Source organism: Gymnodraco acuticeps, unplaced genomic scaffold (assembly GCF_902827175.1).
Source record: "Gymnodraco acuticeps unplaced genomic scaffold, fGymAcu1.1, whole genome shotgun sequence".
NCBI classification, from domain to species: domain Eukaryota; kingdom Metazoa; phylum Chordata; class Actinopteri; order Perciformes; family Bathydraconidae; genus Gymnodraco; species Gymnodraco acuticeps.
The window spans coordinates 1-26,511 of NW_022991417.1; the positions used below are offsets into that span (position 1 = coordinate 1).

Consider the following 26,511-nt stretch of genomic DNA (forward strand, 5'->3'; position numbering starts at 1 on the left):
CGTCATCTCCGCCTAACTACTGCAACTCCCTCCTGGCTGGTCTACCTGCATGTGCCATCCGACCTCTGCAGCTCATCCAGAATGCAGCGGCTCGTCTGGTCTTCAACCTTCCTAAATGTCTCCCACACCACTCCGCTCCTCCGCTCCCTTCACTGGCTTCCGGGTAACTGCTAGAATCCACTTCAAGACACTGGTACTTGCTTACCATGCTGTGAATGGATCTGGCCCTTCCTACATCCAGGACATGGTTTAAACCGTACACCCCAGCGCGTGCACTCCGCTCTGCATCAGCCAAACGACTCGCTTGCACCCTCGCTGCGAGGGGGACCCAAGTTCCCATCAGCGAAAAACACGTGGGTTTGCTGTCCTGGCTCCAAGATGGTGGAATGAGCTCCCCATTGACATCAGGACAGCAGATAGCTTACACACCTTCCGGCGCAACTGAAAACTGTTCTCTTTCGACTCCACTTCGAGCGATAGAACTATTAACGAAGCACTTTTAAACTAATAAAGGACTGGCTTATCTAAAGCCAGTTGAGCAGCACTTGAAATGTTTGGCTCTATGAAACCTGATGTACTTTATGATTCTGTTTTCTTCAAGTTTGTGTCTTCCTGGTCGAATGTACGTAAGTCGCTTTGGATAAAAGCGTCAGCTAAATGCAATGTAATGTAATGTAATTAATTGAGCATTTGACAGAACTGATGAGCGACCACAGCCTTTCTGAGCATCCTTCACATGTTAGTTAGTTTGTTTTGTTGCAATGAACGACACAGGAGGACAGAGAGGATCGCTTTGATTTCTTTACTGAGAAGCATTGATTCTGTTCTCCAAATAACACATTTGCAATCTTTAAAATAACAAAGAACGAAGGTGATAAAATAAAAACATTAAAACTCCTGAAAACGATCTGAACAGTTTTTAGTTTTAAAGGAGAAGATTAAACACACACTGCAGTAATGTGATGATGCATGCTCTCACACAACAACACACACACACACACACACACACACACACACACACACACACACACACACACACACCACACACACACACACACACACACACACACACACACACACACACACACACACACAGGGCAGTATCAGGAGGCGCATGCAGACAGGAGGAAACACACATGTTCACATTATACACGCACACACACACACACACACGTTCACAAACACACACACACACACACACACACACACACACACACACACACACACACACACACACACACTGGGCTGTATCAGGAGGTGCATGCAGACAGGAGGAAACACACACACACACACACATGTTCACATTATACACGCACACACACACACACACACACACATGTCACACACACACACACACATACACACACACACACACACACACACACACACACACTGGGCTGTATCGGGAGGCGCATGCAGACAGGAGGAAACAAAGAAGTAAAGCGATGGAATATCTGACGGCGGATTTCTACAAATGATGAGGTTCAGGAGACGATTGACGACTCTCTGACTTCTTGTTCTTTGATAGATAAACTCCATCAAAGCAGAACATTACGTCTTCATTGCTGCCATGAAGCAAAACTAACATCACCTGAGTTCACAAAGCGTTACTGCAGTCAGAGGTGGAAGAAGTACTCCGATTTGTTGACGTACGTAAAAGTCCTGCATCTAAAATCCATTCGATCTATTCATAAAATACAATATATACTTTGCACACTTGTCTTGTGTTTATAAAATCTTGTGTGTATATAGTTTTAGTAGGATGTTGGTGTATTATAGTGTATTCTTACTAATTGTATAATCTATAGATGTCGTATAAACGTACTGTTTGTTTTACATGTATGACAAAGCAGCTGGAACAAAACAGTTTTTCACTTTGGGATCAATAAAGTACATCTAAACCAGGGGGGTCAAACCCAAGGCCCGGGGGCCAAATCCGGCCCGTGACTTCATTTCATGCGGCCCCACAAAAGCTTGCAAATAATATATGTGTATTATACGGGTACATGCCGCTTTACAGAAGCACGTTGCCCATAAACTACATCTCCCACAATGCATCTCAAATTAGACTTTTTTTCAAAATGTTACTTTTTTTTCAAAATGTCACTTCCTTTTTTTTTTCTTTTCCAGAACTTGGCTTTTATTTTAAAATTATTTTGTGACATTCTCACTGAAGAGACTTGCAATTATTTGCCCTAGACTTCTGCTTTCAGACGGAGTTAGTTATGAAGTTATTTCCCTATCCGATAATAATCCAATGCAGAGGCAATAATGTAATAATACATTATTTTATATATATGAAATATTTATATATGTATTTTTATATAGTCTTAAAGTTACAACCGGCCCGTTGAGTGCAACCATAATGCTGATGTGGCCCGTGATGAAATTGAGTTTGACCCCCCTGCTCTAATCTAATACGTAAAGAACAAAAAGTTTTCAAAAGTAAAAGTCCTGCATTTAAAATCTTACTAAAGTACAAAAATATCAAAATATAATATTTACTTTGCAGACTTGTTGACTAATTTCTAGGTTTTAGGACTCATTCCTGCACCACTCTGTATGTATGTGAGTAGAAGGGTTAGGGTTAGACGTCCTAAGAGTTTTAGTTTTTTTAGCTTTTAAGGGCATTTGTATAATTACATTTCAATTTAAATGTGGCTTAAATACTTAATAATACATTTGATTTATAAAGTAAAGGACAGTCAGTAAAATACTTGTCTCAAGCATCCTTTTTTAATGCTAAATTGTTTCTTAAAAATACTTATTTTTATTATCCTTGATTGTTTATTTTCGCACCACCAGATACCAAAGCAAATTCCAGTTTCAAAATGTTACTAAAAGTTACGTTCCACCTCTGACTGCGTTAAATAACAAGCAGAGAAAATGCCTTGTTATTTTTAACGTGTGTCAAACTAAAGGATGTTTTCCTGCTTCTGTCCTGCTTAAAGATGAATGGGTCCTCTGATGTTTAATCTACCTTATAGGCCAACTTGGAGGGGCATTTCTTCCCCAGGCCTAGAGGGGGCGACATGTTGGTCAACATCTCATACATGTCAGTGTAATGGATACGACCACTGGTGAGGAAGAGGAGGGAGTGAAGGATGGGAGGAAGGAGGGGAAGTGAATAAGGAGTTAAGGAGGAAAACAAGAGAGAGAGGGTTAATCCAAGGCCTCACACAGGAGCAGGGAGGAAGAGAGGAGAAATTAAAACAGGTTAATTCTTTCTATGCTGCCGGACGGGCATAGAAGCGTGGGAAACAGGAAGAGCAAAGAGATGGCCGACTCTGGATCTGAGCAGATCCAACAGGTAGAGAGACACAGGATTCCTCTGCTTTTTAGACTTATTACAATTAAAAACCTGCATGATAGTCTAGTTACCAGCATAGTGGAGCTGGACATGTTGAAGTGTTCTGATAGAAATGTACAGTAGGGTCACCAGCACATAGAAACTGCCGGATGCGAACTTGAACATGTTGGGCAATTTGCACAATTAGCACGAGTTGTGTTAATTAGCTTACTTAGCATCTGCAGACAGTAGCTAAAACAATGGCTTGGCCGATTTGGACAATTTAGGAGTGGTTTTGGGGGTTCTTGAAGATGTTGAATCCATTTATGACATTTTCAGGATCAAATATGGCAGTTTAAACCAGAAAATGGCCAAATTGGTGCTAGTAGTACTGCGCTGATTTTGATGAATATTGGGTCTATTGAAAAGTTGTAGGGGACTCAAAACAATGCAATTTTTTATCCTAATTTGGACAATTTTGGTGTGGTTTTGGAGATTATCGAGAATGTTGAGTCAATATCTGCCATTTTTAAGATCAACAATGGCAGTTTGAGTCCCCTAAAACTTCAAAGTTCATCAAAATCTGACCACAGGACTACAAATATGGCCACTTTCTGGTGAAAAAAGCCAATTTAGATTCTAAAAATGTCAGAAAATGTATTCAATAACCTCCGAAACCACAAAATTGTCAAATTCAGCCATTTTATTTTTACTATCTGCATATGCTAATTAACCAAATGTATGCTAATTGTGCTAACTTCCCAACATATGCAGGTTAGCATCCGGCAGTTTCTATGTGCTGGAGACCCTACTGTACATTTCTAACATAAAACTTTGGGGTACTCAACATTTCCAGGACTCTATGATCTGGTACGTCGAGGGTCTTCCTGTGTCTTAGTACCCTGAGCCTCATCATTCTTTGACTGCCTCTAAAAGTGAAGCAAGGCTGCAGGAAAGGAGAGGAAGGAAACGAGGAGGAGGAGGTGAGGAGGTGAGGAAGGATCCCACACTAAGAGTCAAACCTTGCAGGCCACCCTGTGAGGGCAGTTCCTCCCAAAGCCCAGCGGGGGGGAGATAGTGCGGACAACTTTGTACATTTCCTTATAATGGAGCCTGCCGCTGTTAGATAGAATAACATTCATTAGAGACTCAGATACGGCAGGGGGTCAGGAGCAGACCTCTCCTCACCGCAGCAGTTTCAGGACATTTAAACAGCCAAATAACAAATCTGTAATAAACACATACTTAGTTTAAACAAGCATTGCATTGTCAGGGGGTGTTTCTCAATGTCGAGGAAGGCTGCTCCAGAGCCACTATTTCAAGCATACGACGTCATCGAGTGCCGCCGAAGGACTGTTCCAATGTCCAGCATACTTGGAATCCTACCGAGGCCGGCGTACTTCGTAGCGAGAAATGTCGAGGCTGCACATGTGTAGACTCCGCGGTCTTAAAATCCCCACAATGCTTTGCGCACGGACCAATTTCCAAATCTTTGGCGGAAATTGCGCTCCATGTAAGGCGGGGCCTCGCATATGACGCACACCTGTTAGCCTGTTCCACCATTCTTTGTTTTCCGAGGCTAGGAAGGATTCTTGCCTCGCTTCTGAAGCAAGTGACTCGGAAGACATGTGCAACCAAGCAAGCGTCCTCGACATTGAGAAACACCCACGATCATGAGTAGATGTCTTTATATGCCGTCAATTATTTCTGTTGCAAGCCAATAGTGCGTTTGACATCCAATATTAGACACTAAGAAAGAAAATTGTAGTATATATTTGACATTGCATCGTCACAATTATGAGTGAAAGTCAGTTGTCTCCATAGCAACTAGTTTAGAAGCAATAGACATTAAGCAATAGATACTAAGAGAAAAACATATAAGTTGTACATTTACAAGAAAAATACTCAGTCTTTTAACCCTCCTGTTGTCTTCGGGTCAAATCTGACCGATTTACTACTTTCATCAATCATAACTTTTTTGTTTTACATTTGATTGCATTAAGGCTTCATGATATCCTTCACAGTCAGTAGACATTTGAATATATAAAATTGCTGATCACCACTTTCATTGAATTTTGGATGATTTAGTCAACTTTGTAACAACCATGGTGTTCCCGGTCAAACATGACCGCCATAAAGAAAAGGAATTAGTAACCATCCGGATCAGATCACACACACACACACACACACACACACACACACACACACACACACACACACACACACACACACACACACACACACACACACACACACACACACACACACACACACACACACACACACACACACACACACACACACACACACACACACACACACACACACACACACCACACACACACACACACACACACACACACACACCATGTATACATCACTTCAGGGGACATTACATTGACTTACATGCATTTCCTGGAGACTTATCCTAACCTTAACCATAACCAACACATGCCTAACACTAACCCTAACCCTAATCCTAAACCTAACCAAGTCTTCACCCTAAAATTAATGATTCCCCTTATGGGGACCTCCAATTTGTCCCCATAAGGGAAGCCAGTCCCCACACGTGACTATGTAAACAGATTTAGGTCCCCACAAGTATAGTAATGCTAGACCCACACACACACACACACACACACACACACACACACACACACACACACACACACACACACACACACACACACACACACACACACACACACAGAACAATTTGACACATTTCCCGCTCTTATGTGCCCCTCCCCCCACATGAATCACACCTGGCACACGCAATACATGTTCAGTGTCTGTTCTTTGTATATTTACTGCAGTTCTTCATGTATACCAGTATTCTGATACAATATGTACAGTTTGAAAGGGTGTTAAATGCAATGTGGTGGTGATTAATGGTTGTTGTGTTAATGTAATAGCAGTTAAAACAGGACCGGTCAAATTTGACCGCGAACACCAAAGTAAGGGGGGAGGGGAACAAAGACAATAGGAGGGAGAGAAAACTCACACATTTACAGGATGAAAACTAGTGTCCTATACTAGTGATACATAGTGAAAAAGTTCTGATGATGTAAAAACATATTTATGAGAAAGAAACTAAGAAAATCTGTGTTTGTTTTGTCTTTGATTTTCTACTCACACTTTAGTGAGTATTGTAGTTACAACAGTAATACATGACATAGCTGTAAGAAGGGGTTATATTCAGAGAAAATACATTTTACATTTCAAAATTAAAGTTGTTGATTTAGCAGAATATTACTCTGATTTAAGTCATTTAAGAGAAATAACAGCATTTTACAGGATAACAATTCAAATATACAAGTTTTTCTCCTCACATGTTGATGAAGAGGTGCAACATCGTGGTACTGTACATGTAAACAACATGTATTTAGTTTCATTACAGCCTGAAAGTGCAGGGTGAATGGGGAGTAAAGGCTCAGTGGTACATTTATGAAAACAGATAATTAACTAACTTCCCACAAAAGATTAATGCAGATTATATGTATCAGCATGACAGTTGACCACATAATTTGAAGCAGTGTAATCTGTAGCATCTGTATATTGCACAGCAGCAGTGTTAAAGAAACGTTAGCATTAATAGCGGCAGGCTCTCACCTGGCGGCGCGGTCGTACTCCCCCCAGATCCGGACAAACTCGTCCAGGTGATGAGGGCCGAGGATGGACGAGTCTCTGGTCAGATACTCAAAGTTATCCATGATCACCGCCACGAACAGATTCAGCATCTGAAGAGGGGAGGAGGGACGATATTCATTTATAGGAGGGGATGTGGGAAGTTAAGAGGGGGGGAATATCAGCCTCAGAGAAATAATCCTGTAAAAATAAATCAACAGAAGTATTGTTGTTGTGTTTAAAAGGAGTTATTATCTCTAGTTCACCCCCTCTAGGGCTGTTTATCAATCTAGATCGAATTTCTGAAGTAAACAGCTAATGTTGGGCTATAAAGGAACTACAGCACGGTCACATGACTTCACGTCACCACCGCTAAGCTAAAGGAGGCTAATGTTGGGCTATAAAGGAACTACAGCACGGTCATATGACTTCACATCACCACCGCTAAGCTAAAGGTGGCTAATGTTGGGCTATAAAGGAACTACAGCACGGTCACATGACTTCACGTCACCACCGCTAAGCTAAAGGAGGCTAATGTTGGGCTATAAAGGAACTACAGCACGGTCATATGACTTCACATCACCACCGCTAAGCTAAAGGTGGCTAATGTTGGGCTATAAAGGAACTACAGCACGGTCACATGACTTCACGTCACCACCACTAAGCTACAGGTGGCTAATGTTGGGCTATAAAGGAACTACAGCACGGTCACATGACTTCACGTCACCACCGCTAAGCTAAAGGTGGCTGATGTTGGGCTATAAAGGAACTACAGCACGGTCACATGACTTCACGTCACCACCGCTAAGCTAAAGGTGGCTAATGTTGGGCTATAAAGGAACTACAGCACGGTCACATGACTTCACATCACCACAACTAAGCTAAAGTTGGCTAATGTTGGGCTATAAAGGAACTACAGCACGGTCACATGACTTCACGTCACCATCGCTAAGCTAAAGGTGGCTAATGTTGGGCTATAAAGGAACTACAGCACGGTCACATGACTTCACGTCACCATCGCTAAGCTAAAGGTAGCTAATGTTGGGCTATAAAGGAACTACAGCACGGTCACATGACTTCACGTAGCCACCGCTAAGCTAAAGGTGGCTAATGTTGGGCTATAAAGTAACTACAGCACGGTCACATGACTTCACGTTACCACCGCTAAGCTAAAGGTGGCTAATGTTGGGCTATAAAGGAACTACAGCACGGTCACATGACTTCACGTCACCACTGCTAAGCTAAAGGTGGCTAATGTTGGGCTATAAAGTAACTACAGCACGGTCACATGACTTCACGTTACCACCGCTAAGCTAAAGGTGGCTAATGTTGGGCTATAAAGGAACTACAGCACGGTCACATGACTTCACGTCACCACTGCTAAGCTAAAGGTGGCTAATGTTGGGCTATAAAGTAACTACAGCACGGTCACATGACTTCACGTCACCACTGCTAAGCTAAAGGTAGCTAATGTTGGGCTATAAAGGAACTACAGCACGGTCACATGACTTCACGTCCCCACCGCTAAGCTAAAGGTGGCTAATGTTGGGCTATAAAGTAACTACAGCACGGTCACATGACTTCACGTTACCACCGCTAAGCTAAAGGTGGCTAATGTTGGGCTATAAAGGAACTACAGCACGGTCACATGACTTCACGTCACCACCGCTAAGCTAAAGGTGGCTAACGTTGGGCTGTAAAGGAACTACAGCACGGTCACATGACTTCACGTCACCACTGCTAAGCTAAAGGTGGCTAATGTTGGGCTATAAAGTAACTACAGCACGGTCACATGACTTCACGTCACCACCGCTAAGCTAAAGGTGGCTAATGTTGGGCTATAAAGGAACTACAGCACGGTCACATGACTTCACGTCACCACTGCTAAGCTAAAGGTGGCTAATGTTGGGCTATAAAGTAACTACAGCACGGTCACATGACTTCACGTCACCACCGCTAAGCTAAAGGTGGCTAATGTTGGGCTATAAAGGAACTACAGCACGGTCACATGACTCTCTAGTTTTACCAGGAAGGAGCTGAAGAAGATGAAGGAGACGAAGTAGAAATAAGCAAAGTCAGAACCACAGCCCCCCTCCTGGTCGGATGTTGGTACTGCGGGGGGGAGCGAGGTGTCCGTCTCACACTTCTGTCCCCCGAGACATGACAACATTATCTCCTGCCATGACTCTCCCGTGGCACTCCTGCGCACACACACACACACACACACACACACACACACACACACACACACACACACACACACACACACACACCACACACACACACACACACACACACACACAACACACACACACACACACACACACACACACACACACACACACACACACACACACACACACACACACACACAGTCACAGTCATCAGGTATTGTTCAAAATAAAAAGTTAAAATATTCCCTTTTTTGTTTTGTTTGCAGAGGTTTTGTTTTACCTGAACAGCAGCATCAGAGCTCCAGAGAAAGACTTGAAGTTGTTGTGCTGCGTGATGTGAGTCTCCTCGTTCAGCTTAATGTTCCCAAACACCTGATTAAAACACAGAAACACCAGAGATGTCAAAAGTACACACATCCTTTACTCAAGTAGAAGTACAGATACTCGTGTTGAAAGATACTCTGGTAAAAGTAGAAGTACTGACTAAACTTCTTTACTCAAGTGAAAGTAAAGAGGCTTTGAAATGTACTTCAGTAAAAAGTACCCATAACTAGCAGCTGCTTTAAAGAGTACCTGACCTCCCTTTATATTAATAGAACAATAATGTCATTGTTAGCTAATGAATGTTTCCATGCTGAACAACGGCAACATGACAACGTTTCCATTGGTCCCTCTTCTTTAGAGAAGACCAGGAAATGATGGATACACGGATCGTGTTCAAATCAATAGGCACGCAATGACTCTAAAGAATAATGATCACGCATCAAACACACATTCAGACTAAAGGAACCAGCTGTTTGGGAAATGAGAGAAGTAGAAAGTACAGGTATTTGAGTTCAACATGTAAGAAGTAGAAAGTACAGGTATTTGTGTTCAACATGTAAGAAGTAGAAAGTACAGGTATTTGTGTTCAACATGTAAGAAGTAGAAAGTACAGGTATTTGAGTTCAACATGTGAGAAGTAGAAAGTAAAGGTATTGTGTTCAACATGTAAGAAGTAGAAAGTACAGGTATTTGAGTTCAACATGTAAGAAGTAGAAAGTACAGGTATTTGATAGTTCAACATGTGAGAAGTAGAAAGTACAGGTATTTGTGGTTCAACATGTAAGAAGTAGAAAGTACAGGTATTTGAGTTCAACATGTAAGAAGTAGAAAGTACAGGTATTTGTGTTCAAAATGTAAGAAGTCAAAGTAAAAAGTCATCAGAAAAATAAGTAGTGGAGTAAAGTACTGATACCAGAGAAACGTACTTAAGTACAGTAACAAAGTATTTTTACTCCACTACTTCCCACCTCTGAGAAACACACATATAGTATTATACTCATTTTGCGTGGATAAAAATGCTATATGTAGTATATTAAACCCCCCCTCCACAGTGTGTGTTGCTCACCTGCATGCCGATGATGGCGTAGATGAAGAACAACATGGCGATGAGCAGGCAGACGTACGGCAGAGCTTTGAAGGACTGAACGAAGGTCCACAGAAGGATCCGGATGGTGTAACCCTGACGCAGGAGTTTGATCAGACGAGCCGCTCGAAACAGCTTCAGGAAGCTCATGTTGAACGTGTCCACGAACTGCAGGAGGACACGCGGGGAAACTGGGGTTAGGGTACAGGTGCAGCTCATCAAAACAGAAATACCTCACAGCTTCTTGGTTTCCTTTTTGTGTTTCTTCAGTACAATATGTGTAATTTCAATAAGGACTGCCGATGGAAATGAGCTATTAGCTCAAATCTGGCATAATTCATCTCTTCTCTTTTCTGAGATTAATGTATTCGTATGTGTAAGGGAAACTTCTGCAGCAATGGAGAGTCAGGACTCAGAGAGACACGAGGAGAGTTGTATATAGTTTATTCACAAGTATAACGGCCGGAGAATTCATATCACAAGTCACAGCAGCCAAAGGTTCTGACTGCACGGGTGGGTTGCCATGTCAATTCTGCCCAGCCTATCTCTGGATAGACCTTTTAACTAGTTCAGCGAGAGTAAACAACATATTTGGGGAGATAGACTAAACAGCTGGGCCCACTGAATCACTTGCGTCTGACCCTTAATGGCCTCAAAGCCAGTGTTCTCACAGCCGTAAACCATTTTGTGACCGAGAGTTGAACTGGTTTATCAAGATAGCTGGAGCCTCCCATTCCTTAAGAGAGATAACAGAGCCAGGGTTGGTCGTAAATGTCAACACACAGAAAAGGTTAAATATCTAGGAGTAAAGACAGAAATATTCTTTGACAGTATGCATGGTCCTTGTTGAAATACATACATAATAAAATACATAATAGATTTATATTGTACTCACACTGCGTCACTGCATTTACATTTGAGAAAAAACTGCAACCACTTTGTTCACTATTGTGATGTATATAGTATGTACAGTATATAGTATTCTGACATATTTAGTATTGTGCATTCTTTAGATACTGTATGCAATATATTATCATAATATATTTTGTTAATTTTTAAATTCATAAGCAATGCTTGTCTGTGTATTCTGTCACAAAATCTGTGTTAATACCTAAATGTTGCACCTGTTATAAATATGTGTGTGTTTAGGTATTAATCAGTATTTTCATACACACACAGTTTTAAAATGCATGCCTGCTCGTATTAGAGTATGGAGTGTTTCAGTATTTCATTTGACATCCTGTGTTGTGCCCATTTTATGTTTTTGTTGTTGTTTGATTGAGGCTGTGTGAGCAGTCAGTTTTCGACCACACACTGTTTTGGGTTTAATCAATTGTATTGATAGCAAGAATGTCGTGGTCGTAATTTGAGAGCGCACGAGTCCAACTCAAAATCACAGTATCAATCCATGGTGAGTGGCAATAGTCACGTCCCCTATTGTAGTCTAAGGGCCCTTCTCACTTCGGTTAAATGGAATCCTTGCGTCGTATAAACTGAGGAGTGACTCCCGTGAGGTTCATGTGTTTTCTTCACTCCGCTGTGAAACTGCTCTCATGTCAAGAAGCATCAGATCAGTGCATGCGCTGCATCGTCCAATCAGTGAGCGATACACAGTAAGGGGGCGGGGCGAGTGTCTGAGGATTTCATCGAAGGATGGTCTGGTGGTTCCTCGATTATCGCTCCTCCATTATCGCTCCTCGCTCCTCCGGCAGAAATAAGACTTCCGGTGAGACCGAGAGCGAGGAGCGAGGAAATGAAAAATAAGAGAAGTGAGAAGGGCCCTATATGTATATGTTTGACTTATTCCTGCACTTTATTATTGCTCTAAAACCCTTTTTATTTCTTTTAATGTCTGAGGTGAATGTGTGTTGCATTGTTGGAGGAGCCTGGGATTTAAATGTCTCTTCGCCGTTTGACAATAAAGCCTTTGAACCTTGATATAAAAGCAAGAGGTTAAAAGTTCAAGGGGCGAAGTTATGTAGTACAACCTTACTGTATGAATACTGCATGCTACAGGAGGAACAGCTGCAGTACAAATACAAATAAAATCCCGATGTTTTTCTTACCTGCACATCCACCACGATCTCTGTGATGCTTCCTAAAACAGTGATGAAGTCAAAGATGTTCCACGTGTCTCGAAAGTAGTTCTGCAGAAACGGTAGAGATTCTGTGAGAGGGATTTTGAAATCCACATTCATGCAGGTTGGTAATCTTTTTTATTCCTCACCAGAAAACCAAAGGCCATGATCTTGAGGACGCACTCCACAGAGAAGAGGACGGTGAACGCCGTGTTCAGGTGCTTCAGAACGGCCTCGTACGCTGGAGGGGCGGAGTAATACTGAGCAAAGGGGAGACATACGTGTTAGGAGAAAGATACAGAAAGTGGATTACTTAAAGGCCCCCTATTATACTGTTTCTCATCAATATATCACAGGTCTCAGATATATCCAGAGCCTGTCTCTGATTGGCTGAAACACCAAACAGATCATGTCAGCATTACCCATAATCCCCTCTGTTTCAGCCCTGTTTCCAAAGTGCTGATTCTCTGTCTGTTACTTTAGATGAAAATAAGGAGCCCCTCCCCACGCCCCTCTGAGAGACATTTGGTTACAAAGAACTCAATGGAGCTCTAGGAGGAGATTCAGGTGATAAGGGGGGGGGGGGGTTACCTTGGTTGCTGATTGGCTAATGGTTACACAAGACTAAACATCGTTATGACATCATCAAGTGGCCAAAATCTGATCAGCTCATTTTCAGACAGGTTTTTATAGAAATGGATCAAAAAGAGAGAGAATCTTTGTTCCTGAAACTTTCAGAGTCTCTTTCCACAGAGGGGACACATGTTGATGTAGAAGAGACATGAAGAAGAGGGGATACATGTTGATGTAGAAGAGACATGAAGAAGAGAGGACACATGTTGATGTAGAAGAGACATGAAGAAGAGGGGACACATGTTGATGTAGAAGAGACATGAAGAAGAGGGGACACATGTTGATGTAGAAGAGACATGAAGAAGAGGGGACACATGTTGATGTAGAAGAGACATGAAGAAGAGGGGACACATGTTGATGTAGAAGAGACATGAAGAAGAGGGGACACATGTTGATGTAGAAGAGACATGAAGAAGAGGGGACACATGTTGATGTAGAAGAGACATGAAGAAGAGGGGACACATGTTGATGAAGAAGAGACATGGAAGAAGAGGGGACACATGTTGATGTAGAAGAGACATGAAGAAGAGGGGACACATGTTGATGTAGAAGAGACATGAAGAAGAGAGGACACATGTTGATGTAGAAGAGACATGAAGAAGAGGGGACACATGTTGATGTAGAAGAGACATGAGAAGAGGGGACACATGTTGATGTAGAAGAGACATGAAGAAGAGGGGGACACATGTTGATGTAGAAGAGACATGAAGAAGAGGGGACACATGTTGATGTAGAAGAGACATGAAGAAGAGGGGACACATGTTGATGTAGAAGAGACATGAAGAAGAGGGGACACATGTTGATGTAGAAGAGACATGAAGAAGAGGGGACACATGTTGATGTAGAAGAGACATGAAGAAGAGGGGACACATGTTGATGTAGAAGAGACATGAAGAAGAGGGGACACATGTTGATGTAGAAGAGACATGAAGAAGAGAGGGGACACATGTTGATGTAGAAGAGGACATGAAGAAGAGGGACACATGTTGATGTAGAAGAGACATGAAGAAGAGGGGACACATGTTGATGTAGAAGACCATGAGAAGAGGGGACACATGTGATTAGAAGAGACATGAAGAAGAGGGGACACTGTATGATGAAGAAGAGACATGAAGAAGAGGGGACACATGTTGATGTAGAAGAGACATGAAGAAGAGGGGACACATGTTGATGTAGAAGAGACATGAAGAAGAGGGGACACATGGTGATGTAGAAGAGACATGAAGAAGAGGGACACATGTTGATGTAGAAGAGACATGAAGAAGAGGGGACACATGTTGATGTAGAAGAGACATGAAGAAGAGGGGACACATGTTGATGTAGAAGAGACATGAAGAAGAGGGGACACATGTTGATGTAGAAGAGACATGAAGAAGAGGGGACACATGTTGATGTAGAAGAGACATGAAGAAGAGGGGACACATGTTGATGTAGAAGAGACATGAAGAAGAGGGGACACATGTTGATGTAGAAGAGACATGAAGAAGAGGGGACACATGTTGATGTAGAAGAGACATGAAGAAGAGGGGACACATGTTGATGTAGAAGAGACATGAAGAAGAGGGGACACATGTTGATGTAGAAGAGACATGAAGAAGAGGGGACACATGTTGATGTAGAAGAGACATGAAGAAGAGGGGACACATGTTGATGTAGAAGAGACATGAAGAAGAGGGGACACATGTTGATGTAGAAGAGACATGAAGAAGAGGGGACACATGTTGATGTAGAAGAGACATGAAGAAGAGGGGACACATGTTGATGTAGAAGAGACATGAAGAAGAGGGGACACATGTGATGTAGAGAGACATGAAGAAGAGGGGACACATGTTGATGTAGAAGAGACATGAAGAAGAGGGACACATGTTGATGTAGAGAGACATGAAGAAGAGCGGGGACACATGTTGATGTAGAAGAGACATGGAGAAGAGGGGACACATGTTGATGAGAAGAGACATGAAGAAGAGGGGACACATGTTGATGAAGAGAGACATGAAGAAGAGGGGACACATGTTGATGTAGAAGAGACATGAAGAAGAGGGGACACATGTTGATGTAGAAGAGACATGAAGAAGAGGGGACACATGTTGATGTAGGAGAGACATGAAGAAGAGGGGACACATGTTGATGTAGGAGAGACATGAAGAAGAGGAGGACACATGTTGATGTAGAAGAGACATGAAGAAGAGGGGGACACATGTTGATGTAGAAGAGACATGAAGAAGAGAGGACACATGTTGATGAAGAAGAGACATAAAGAAGAGGGGACACATGGTGATGTAGAAGAGACATGAAGAAGAGGGGACACATGTTGATGTAGAAGAGACATGAAGAAGAGGGGACACATGTTGATGTAGAAGAGACATGAAGAAGAGGGGACACATGTTGATGTAGGAGAGACATGAAGAAGAGGAGACACATGTTGATGTAGAAGAGACATGAAGAAGAGGGGACACATGTTGATGTAGGAGAGACATGAAGAAGAGAGGACACATGTTGATGAAGAAGAGACATAAAGAAGAGGGGACACATGGTGATGTAGAAGAGACATGAAGAAGAGGGGACATATGTTGATGTAGAAGAGACATGAAGAAGAAGAGGGGACACATGTTGATGGAGAAGAGACATAAAGAAGAGGGGACACATGTTGATGTAGGAGAGACATGAAGAAGAGAGGACACATGTTGATGAAGAAGAGACATAAAGAAGAGGGGACACATGGTGATGTAGAAGAGACATGAAGAAGAGGGGACATATGTTGATGTAGAAGAGACATGAAGAAGAAGAGGGGACACATGTTGATGGAGAAGAGACATAAAGAAGAGGGGACACATGTTGATGTAGAAGAGACATGAAGAAGAAGAGGGGACACATGTTGATGGAGAAGAGACATGAAGAAGAGGGGACACGTGTTGATGTAGAAGAGACATGAAGAAGAGGGGACACATGTTGATGTAGAAGAGACATGAAGAAGAGGGGACACATGTTGATGTAGAAGAGACATGAAGAAGAGGGGACACATGTTTGATGAGATAGAGACATGAAGAGAGGGGACCACCATGTTGATGTAGAAGAGACATGAAGAGAAGAGGGGACACATGTTGATGTAGAAATGGAGACATGAAGAGAGGGGACAACATGTTATGCAGAAGAGACATGAAGAAGAGGGGACACATGTTGATGTAGAAGAGACATGAAGAAGAGGGGGAACATGTTTGATGTAGAAGAGACACATGGAGAAGAGGGGACACATGTTGGATGAAGAGAGACCATGAAGCAGAGGGGACACATGTTGATGTAAGAAGAGACATGAGAAGAGGGGACACATGTTGATGTTAGAAGCGACATGAAGGAAGAGGGGACACCTGTTTGATGTAGAAGAGACATGAAGAAGAGGGGACAACATGTTGATGTAGGAGCAGACATGAAGAAGAGGAGGGACACATGTTTGATGAAGAAAGAGCATAAAGAAGAGGGGACACATGTTGATTAGATAGACATGAGAAGATGGACACCTGTTGATGTAGAAGAGACAAGAAGAAGAGGGGACACATGTTGATGAAGAAGAGACATGAAGAAGAGGGACACATGTTGATGAAGAAGAGACATGAAGAAGAGGGGACACATTTGATGTAGAAGACATGAAGAAGAGGGGACACATGTTGATGTAGAAGAGACATGAAGAAGAGGGGACACATGTTGATGTAGAAGAGACATGAAGAAGAGGGGACACATGTTGATGTAGGAGAGACATGAAAGAGGGGACACATGTTGATGTAGAAGAGACATGAAGAAGAGGGGACACATGTTGATGTAGGAGAGACATGAAGAAGAGAGGACACATGTTGATGAAGAAGAGACATAAAGAAGAGGGGACACATGTTGATGTAGAAGAGACATGAAGAAGAGGGGACACATGTTGATGAAGAAGAGACATGAAGAAGAGGGGACACATGTTGATGAAGAAGAGACATGAAGAAGAGGGGACACATGTTGATGTAGAAGAGACCTGAAGAAGAGGGGACACATGTTAATGTAGAAGAGACATGAAGAAGAGGGGACCATGTTGATGTAGGAGAGACATGAAGAAGAGAGGACCACATGTTTGATGAAGAGAGACATAAAGAAGAGGGGACACATGTTGATGTAGAAGAGACATGAAGAAGAGGGGACACATGTTGATGTAGAAGAGGACATGAAGAAGAGGGGACACATGTTGATGAAGAAGAGACATGAAGAAGAGGGGAACACATGTTGAATGAAGAAAGAGACATGAGAAGAAGGGGACACATGTTGATGTAGAAGAGACATGAAGAAGAGGGGACACATGTTTGATAATAAGAGACATGAAAGAAGAGGGGACACATGTTGATGAAGAAGAGACATGAAGAAGAGGGGGGACACATGTTGATGTAGAAGAGACATTGAAGAAGAGGGGACACATGTTTGATGTAGAAGAGAACATGAAGAAGAGGGGACACATGTTTGATGTAGAAGAGACATGAAGAAGAGGGGACACATGTTGATGAAGAAGAGACATAAAGAAGAGGGGACACCATGTTGATGCTAAGAAGCGACATGAAGAAGAGGAATGTGATAGGAAGAGACATGAAGAAGAGGAGGACACATGTTGATGTAGAAGAGACATGAAGAGAGGGGACACTGTTGATGTAGAAGAGACATGAAGAAGAGGGGACACGTGTTGATGTAGAAGAGACATGAAGAAGAGGGGACACATGTTGATGTAGAAGAGACATGAAGAAGAGGGGAACCACATGGTTGATGTAGAAGAGAAATGAAGAAGAGGGGACACAGTTGATGTAGAAGAGACATGAAGAAGAAGAGGGGGGAACATGTTGATGTAGAAGAGACATGAAGAAGAGGGGACACATGTTGATGTAGAAGAGACATGAAGAAGAGGGGACACATGTAGATGTATAAATATCTCTTTCTCTCTCTCTTGTTCCCTCACCAGTCCTCTGAACCTCCTGCAGATCTACAGGTTGATGGAAGATCCCTGCAGACCCATAAATAGTCTCTCAGTCTGCTCACCTCTCATCTGTGTCACTATAAAAGGATCCATTCCTCGAGGGCAGGCAGCCTCAGTTAATGAGGTCATGCTAAATAGCAGCCTCTGGACATTATCGATCAATATTTAATACAGGCTGTCTCACTCCAACCAGCACAGAGTGAAGAAAAAGGCAAGGTTTCCTGACAATCGCTCCATTTGAGAATGTAATAAATTAAAGAATATTTTAAAATATGTACATAAACATCGGAGTAAAGGGAAGAATGAGCAATCAAATACCAAAGAAAATACAAATAAATGAACAAAATAAACATACTTATAAAAACAAGGTAAAGGTAAAGATATTCAAGAGAAAATGTATAAAATAAATATATTTATACAAAATAAAATCAAAGTACAAATATTAACATAAGAAGTCAAAAAATTGCAATAAAAATAAAACAGAAATAAAAGCAGATGTTTATATAAATAAAGAAGTTAAGGGACCAATGTGCAATAGAGAGGTAATAAAGTAACAATAACATCCATTACCTAATGAAACAAAGCTATAGAAGTCAAAGTAGAAATATGCAATACAAAGTTCAGAGGGACAGAAAAGCACTGAACACCAGCAGACTTCACACTCTGCTGGAAACGGACTCATCAGCTTCTCCCGCTTGAGAGTGACGCATCTCGGCTTGTTTTAAAACCAACGTGTGAACACTCGCAGGTTCCTGACAGAAGAAGTTGCCGAGAAGACATTTAGCAAACAAGTGGAAGGCGAACACACACGTGCTTCCATGGAGGGTCTATTTTACATTTGGGAAATCATTAAATTACAGTTTATGTTAATTAAGGATCCCCATTAGCTTTGCTCTCGACAAAAGCCACTCTTCCTGGGGTCCGACACTTAAAACAATACAACAATAATACAACAACATTTAGGACATAAGTCCTGACATCATTAACAACATTAAAAACATCACCAATATCATCAACAACATGCGATCAAATTAAATTAGGGTTCACAGCAAGGGTACATGGTCATTAGTAGATGGCCCTTCAATCAGTGGCGTTTTCTCCCGGAGGCCAAGGGAAGCCAGGCTTCCCCTGTTTTTTCGGATTGTAGTTATAATTTTAATAAATAAATAAAAACACTTCGTTTAGTTTCGGAAATTCTTTGCTGTGTGTTGCTGCCGGCCCGTCTCTCCCCCATTCTCATTGAGTATTTTACAAAGAGTGAAACAGCGCCCCTCTAGATGTTATGGTGAAACAGTAGATTGCACTCTCTGCTGCGAGAGGAGGCCAGCCGAAATTGGCTTCTCTTGGTGAAAAAAAATGGAGGGATTGACCAATCAGATGAGGCTCACGTCATGCACCTGCCAACCTGTGATTGGTCAGGGCCATGCCAAGGGAAGCCAGAGGCGGCTGGCTTCCCTTGCCTCACAATCCAATCAAATCGCATCAACTGAGTGTTGCAGTGACGCGTCCTAAAACCCGGAAGTAAGCTGCGCTCGGTTTCCCTCGACAGAAAGCAATGGGATTTCTCCATAAGATTTAGGAAAATAGCTGGAAATAAGGTCAGTGGAAAACGAACCTGTTAGATAAATGCACGTTTTGTTCAGTCGGATAATATCCACATGTCTACCCTACTTTCATAATTTTCGAATCATAAATCTAATCGATAGAAGATAGATAGCGTCACTGCACCACTCTCACCGCCGTTAGAAAGTAGCAAGCAACTGAAGCAAGTGCAATTATGGAGGGTGGAGATTTGGAGTATTTCATCAAAAAATAATTGTACTAAACTTCCGCTACAGCAGCAACAACAAATACAATCTGATGACAGGCTGATGCCCAAACTGGAGCTGTGTACAGCGAGGAAAAAAGGAACGAATCGGATGTAAAACGTTAAAGGTCTCCTGATTTAGTTTGTGAATGAATGCTTATTAGAGTTTCGGCTGGAGAGTGCATACGGACCTGTCGGTTAGATAACAGGCGTGTGTAAGTCCTGCATCTGATACAAATGTGTGTAAAATGATACCGGGTGCTGTAATCACTCATCTGGTTACGTTATTACATTGACCACCACACCCCCGACCCAAAAGAAAGGACGTATTATTGGCTTCCCCTAATTGTTTTCCCCACGTCACGCTACTGCCTTCAATCTCTTGTTGAAAGAGGCTCTGGACTCTATGTCAGCGAGGTAGTTTGGCAATGAGTTCCTTATAGCTCTATAAGACACAGAAGAGTTCAGAAGATGTGTCCTGGGTTTAGGTGCCCGTAGATGGCCTGATGCAGCTTGTCTAGTCTTATGGTCGTGCTCGTCTCTTGTGTAAACTATTTGATCATAAAAATACAGTGTTTTTTTGCTAAATTGGACATTTTTTAGAAAAGTGATCTAAGTTAAGCTTAGGCCTAACATATCCAGTGGGGTTAAGACCATTTTAGATCATGTGATAGCCCAGTCCTCTCACACCCAAATACAGTTTTGAGTTGTCTACTACTCATCAAACCAACCAGATTGTATTGCTGTTTTAATGCATTTCTCAAAAGATAAACACAGTCCGTTATGAACGCTAATTTGTCCTTCTGTGTGTTAAACTTCGGGCAACTTACGAAGGCTTGTAAACTTATGAAATGAGACGTGTGTTCTTGAAATGTATAGCTTGAATGTCGGTAGCTCTTAACATGGTGAAGGGAAAGTCAATAGATGTTAGATCATAGCTGACATTTGATTCCAACGTGACTTACATTCAATCTGAGAATACAAACAATAAGAATCGTGCAAGAACATGAATATCAAATAAGTCAAATTGTTTCTTTTTTTACACGTTTTTGGGGGAAATATCTTTGGCCTATGTGCAGTCAAAACTGTTTATAATCAGAAGATGTGTAGACTTTCCTCAGGGACAGTTAGTAGAAACAAGTCCCCGGAGCGAAGCCGATCTTTGTTCATAAAAGAAAATCAAAATCTAGCAAAAAAGTCAGAATTATATAAATAATTCTTTTTTTCTTTTTTTTTACAATTTCGTGAAAAAGTCACACAAAAAAAGTCACATTTTCAAACTCGCAGAGACCAGAGGCCTGTACTACGAAGCTGGATTTTTGCTAAGCGGCTAACTTCAGGGAAAGCTCCGGCTTTCCGGTCCTACGAAGCTGGTTCTCTTTTTAGCGGCTAGATCTCCATGGTAACTGATGCTGAGCGGCTAACCTTCTCCGGAGCAGGTTAGGTTGCAGGCTAAGAGCTCAACTCAGTGAAAGCACCGCCTGCTGACCAATCAGAGCTCAGTGTGCGGAGTTTAAAGCGATCAAGTCATATTACAGGAGAAAGGAAATACAGAAAAGCTGCCGTTGCAGGAAAGACGGCCGGCAAAAATCACCGACTGTGTGAACGTGAACATGAATAGAATATCACCTCCATCTTCAGAGCAATCTGACTATTATAACATTAGCGTTAAGAAAGCTTACTTAAATATCTGCCACAACATAAGTAACCGGATCAGAGTCACATTAAGTACAGTCCATATCACTTCATAATGTATCATCTCCTGATCTGAGTCAGCTGAGCCGTATCTGGCCGTGCAACACTCACAGCGTCACAGACTGGATGCAGAAGCATTATTTGAAGCAACACATTAAGTTGAGGAAACACTGGAGTCAAAGGTAATGAAAGTCAGATGGTGTTTTAGACGGGCAGTGATATCATAAAGCTGTTAATGTACGCATTCAAACACTTGTTCTGTTACCAGCTGTATTCACCTTGCAGGTGCAGCTCTGTGGCTTTGATCCTGGATCAAGTGTTTAAGTCATGGATGTTTAAAGTTTAACTTCTTCATATGTCTAATATAATAGTTGACTTTTCATTCAGGAAGTATGACGCTGCGCTGTCAGTGCGCTTCTCCATGTTTGTGATTGGTCGAATGCTCCAGATACCACCCCTCTCATGTGAACGCGCACCTAACTAGATAGGACACGGCTGGCTTGAACGATCCACTTGATAACCAGCGTCGTAGGACCGCTTAGCGAGAGCGCGTATGTTTTGGATTAGGCCAACCTAACTCAAACATATCCAGGTTAGGTTGAACCAGCTTCGTAGAACAGGCCCCAGGTAAAGCGCTATATAAGCACAGGACTCAAACCAGTGTCCATTTGATGTTCATGCAACCAAGACCCTAAAGATTCAGATAGTGACTCCTCTCCGTCCATTTCCTGATAGAAGACAGTCAAAGTAACCTGCATACTTATCTCATTTACTGGGTTGGGGGTGGGGGGTATATTTGATCTGCTTTTTGGCAGTCTGGTTTAAATGTGCACGTTGAATCTACAGTATGTATTACACTGCTCAATGACATTATGATTTTCCTTATAATGAAAACTTTCAAAAACAAAGTGTTAAAGAAGACGGTAAAAGTTACTTTAACTTTAGATATTGGTGGAACCTGCGACAACAAAACTTATTCTAGTTTTCTATCAAATGTACTACCATAGGCGCAGTTTGACATTTGCGCTTGGGGGGGGGAAACATTTTGTACTGTCGTCAGTACACAGTCCCAACTATTGCGTGGGGTCACGGATACAGTAGCAATAAAGTCAGCGTTCACCGCACTGAGTATGACTTTTCCACATACGAACACAACTCGTCCCGTCATGCACGCCTCATGCACGCCTCATGCACGCCTCATGCACGCCTCATGCACGCCTCATGCCCGCCGTACACACACACTCATATGGAAGGGGCGGTCTCTCCCCCCAACAACAGTGCATTACATAACTGTAAAACTTATCATAACTGTGCACATCTTATACTTATTTGATAACTACTATATCCCTTGCAGTGGCGAACCGTCAGGACCTTCAAGGTATTCAGAGAATACCCTGGAACACTCAGATAAAACAAACAAAACATCGATTTAATTATATAAATAAAATGTTAAAAAAATGTAATAAAATGAATAAATGAGAATGGTATCCGTGTTGTTGATCTGTAATATCACAGTGTTACGTTGATTTGTTTGTCCTCCTCGGACCATGCTCTACACATTTCAGTGGTTTTGTGTTAGAAAAGAAAGCAACCAATCAGATCTTGTTCTGGGTCTCTGGGTAGAATATCCTTCAACAAGGTATTCTCCATCCTTGATCGAATGCCCTGGCCGTTGCACTGAATGAGAGCGTACGTTTGGACTGAAAGTTTGATCAACCAATCATATATTGATTTGTAGCCAATGGGCGTGTTCTTCCAGAGTTTCCCTCGGTTCCAGGGTACTCTAGAAGGCCCGCTAGTTAACTGGCTCGAGGCAGAGGATCTATGAATGCGACGAAGCAATTCATGCCGTTTTATTGTTTTTAACGTGGAAATGGAAAGTGCAACAGGTGAAGTTGTTGCGGAATTGTTGTGAGTGCCATTTTCAAGACGACAATTCAGTGAAAAGACGGACATTATAATGCCGCGGAGGAGGGGGGGGTGTGTGTCTACAGAAGGTCCAGTTGTGATAGACACGGTTCGCCACTGATCCCTTGGTTACTTGAACACGCTACAATATTATTAACCAGTGTCCTACTTAGTGCAGAAGTAGACGCCTTAAACGTCCCAGAAATTGGACGTTTTAAAAATCGCCGCATATCTTATTGTAATACAATAGCTGAATCACTTGTATGTAAAAAAAAGCGAGGGAACTTGTGTCCTTAACCTCATACGTCACACACACACATCACACACACATCACACACACACACCACACACACACATCACACACACACATCACACACACATCACACACACACGCGTCACAACATGCGACTGCTCAAAAATGAAATTATTTCAAACAAAACATGCTATTATTCAGAGTTGTATTGTAACAATCATTATATTACATCTATTAAATATTGATATACGAAATATTTGTATTGGAACAGTTTTAGAAGTAGTAATGCTGTAACATATTTCAGCCACTAGGGGGGGCAATGCCCCCCCTGCCCCCCCCCCGCAAAATCCGCCTATGTGTACTACTGCAGAATGTTCCCTCTCTTCATCCCCCTCACCTTCATCATCAGTACGATGGTGTTCAGAGCGATCATGGCCAGCACGGTGTACTCGAAGGAGGGCGACACCACGAAGTGCCAGAGGCGGTACTGGAAGGTGTGTCGGTTCTGAGGCATGTAGCGGGTCAGAGGCTTCGCACCGAGGGCAAAGTCTATACACGCCCTCTGAAACACAGGAAGAAGGGGTTAACGCCGGGGGGCCACATACAGAAAATATACAAAGGGCTGGGCCGCTCACAGGAGGTATACCGCCTCATCAGTTCAGTTAGGAGTTAGCAAAATCAATCAAATACATGATGCTTGTGAGTGTTGGCAGCTCATCCCTTAAAACACACACACACAAACGACAAAATCTCATTTCCTGTCATATCATATGTGTTTATCCTATCCTCTGTTGTTGTGTTGATGTTGCCTTGATAGAAGCGTTTGCATCACTGTCTTCTCTGTGTCACTGTGTAATGTAAACAATAATTCAATTGAGCCTGCACTGTTTATGATTTGTTATCTTTGTCATGATTTTATCATTTGTATTGTGCAAAAGTTTATTTTAGGCTTTACAGAAAAGACTGGTCATGTGTACTTTGCATACAGTATAAGCATCACTGTGTTCCTGTAACCTCCAAATACACTTTGGTCCAATTCCAAACCACACCCTACACCCTACCCCTCCGTTTGCGCGTTCGCGCGGAAGGTCCGCCATATTAAGTGCTGTTCCAAAGCAACGAGTGTGGAGCGGTGTGGAGGGGGAGTGGGCTATCAAGCCCTCAAACAGCGAGTCTGCAGCGGTGCTGACTTGAGACCGGTCTCTACCTGACCGGAGTCACGCTGTGTGTGTCCCTCAGGAAACAAGCTGTTTACAAGTAGTTCCAGCAAACATCCACTGATAAAGTGGGTTTTCTCTGGAAGTTTTTCCTTGTACGATGTGAGGGTCTAAGGACAGAGGGTCTAAGGACAGAGGGTCTAAGGACAGAGGTTCTAAGGACAGAGAGTCTAAGGACAGAGGTTCTAAGGACAGAGGGTCTAAGGACAGAGGGTCTAAGGACAGAGGGTCTAAGGACAGAGGGTCTGAGGAGAGAGGGTCTAAGGACAGAGGGTGTCGTATTGTCATAGTGATATTCTGTACAAACTGTGAAGTCCACTGAGACAAATGTGATATTTGTGATATTGGGCTATAAATAAACATTGATTGATTGATTGATTGATTGATTGATTGATTGATAAATTGCGATGTTAACAACCTCACGATAACAGCATTAACGATTACTTAGGACAGGGTTTCCCACACATAGACTTTACTTCGGCGGGCTGCCCAGGTATATTAACGGCCACCAAAGTATATTTCGCGACCCATTTCGTTTTTATTTTTTTATTTATTGTATCCGTCCGTAGTGGACAATGATCCCTCGCTCTACGCCTGGACCTGTTCGCTCTGCCATCGCGTGAAGGGTCTGCTAACAAGCGACCGACAGAAAGGTTCATATTGTTGCACGTCACCTCACAACCCCCCCCCCCCCCCCTTGTCGTGTATATGTACAGACTGTTGCAAGAAGCTTATAAACATCAGGTTTAAAACACAATTAAAGATGTTTGGAGTTTTATTTGAGTTATTAATTTAAATGTTTTGTCAAAGAGAAGCTGATCTGAGCAGCATGTCCTGTTTCTGCCGGAGAGAGGGGAGTTTGTCCCAAAGCTTGCTGCTACTCCCTCCATCTGACAGGGGGGAGCCTCGTTGAGCTGCGAGTGTCACTCCTTCACGGAGTGGGAGTGGGTAGGGTGTGGTTTGGAATCGGGCCAAAGTCATTACAGAGCTTAAGTTGTCCTAGCGTTTAAGCAAAGGAAGTACGTCTTGTTTAAACGTTTATCAGATCATTTTGGGATGTCCACATTTGTAACGAGAGTAAATTAAAGTACTTCCTTGGAGGTTTCCAAAAGTGTAAAATAGAATACAGAAGAGGAAGCAAAAGAGAGACAGAAAAGTGTGAACAATTAAATTAAAAAAGCTGCAAAAATAGGCTTACGGGTCATTAAAAACAGAGAGGGTTTTGTTTATCGTCCCTCACCTCGTTCTTCTCCAGGCTGCACTCCTCCATCATCTTATCCCCCTGCTCCTGGAAAGTGATGATGATGAGTGCCACGAAGATGTTGACGAAGAAGAAAGGGAAGACGACAAAGTAGATGACGTAGAAAATGGACATCTCCATCCTGTTGCCGTGGCTCGGACCTCTGTCCTCCTCCGTCACGTCCACTGAGTG

General features: G+C 42.4%; 1 protein-coding gene across 1 annotated transcript; it reads right to left on the bottom strand.

The window, feature by feature from the left end:
• Positions 1 to 1,279: 1,279 nt before the first annotated feature.
• Positions 1,280 to 26,511, bottom strand: LOC117532462 (voltage-dependent R-type calcium channel subunit alpha-1E-like). The gene is made up of 9 exons (XM_034195811.1): positions 26,320 to 26,511; positions 24,260 to 24,424; positions 12,726 to 12,836; positions 12,565 to 12,645; positions 10,481 to 10,666; positions 9,371 to 9,462; positions 8,943 to 9,117; positions 6,902 to 7,029; positions 1,280 to 4,408 (listed from the first exon to the last, which is right to left on the bottom strand). Exons 1-9 carry the CDS (start codon positions 26,458 to 26,460, stop codon positions 4,306 to 4,308), a joined length of 1,182 nt encoding a protein of 393 aa, XP_034051702.1. The 5' UTR covers positions 26,461 to 26,511; the 3' UTR covers positions 1,280 to 4,305.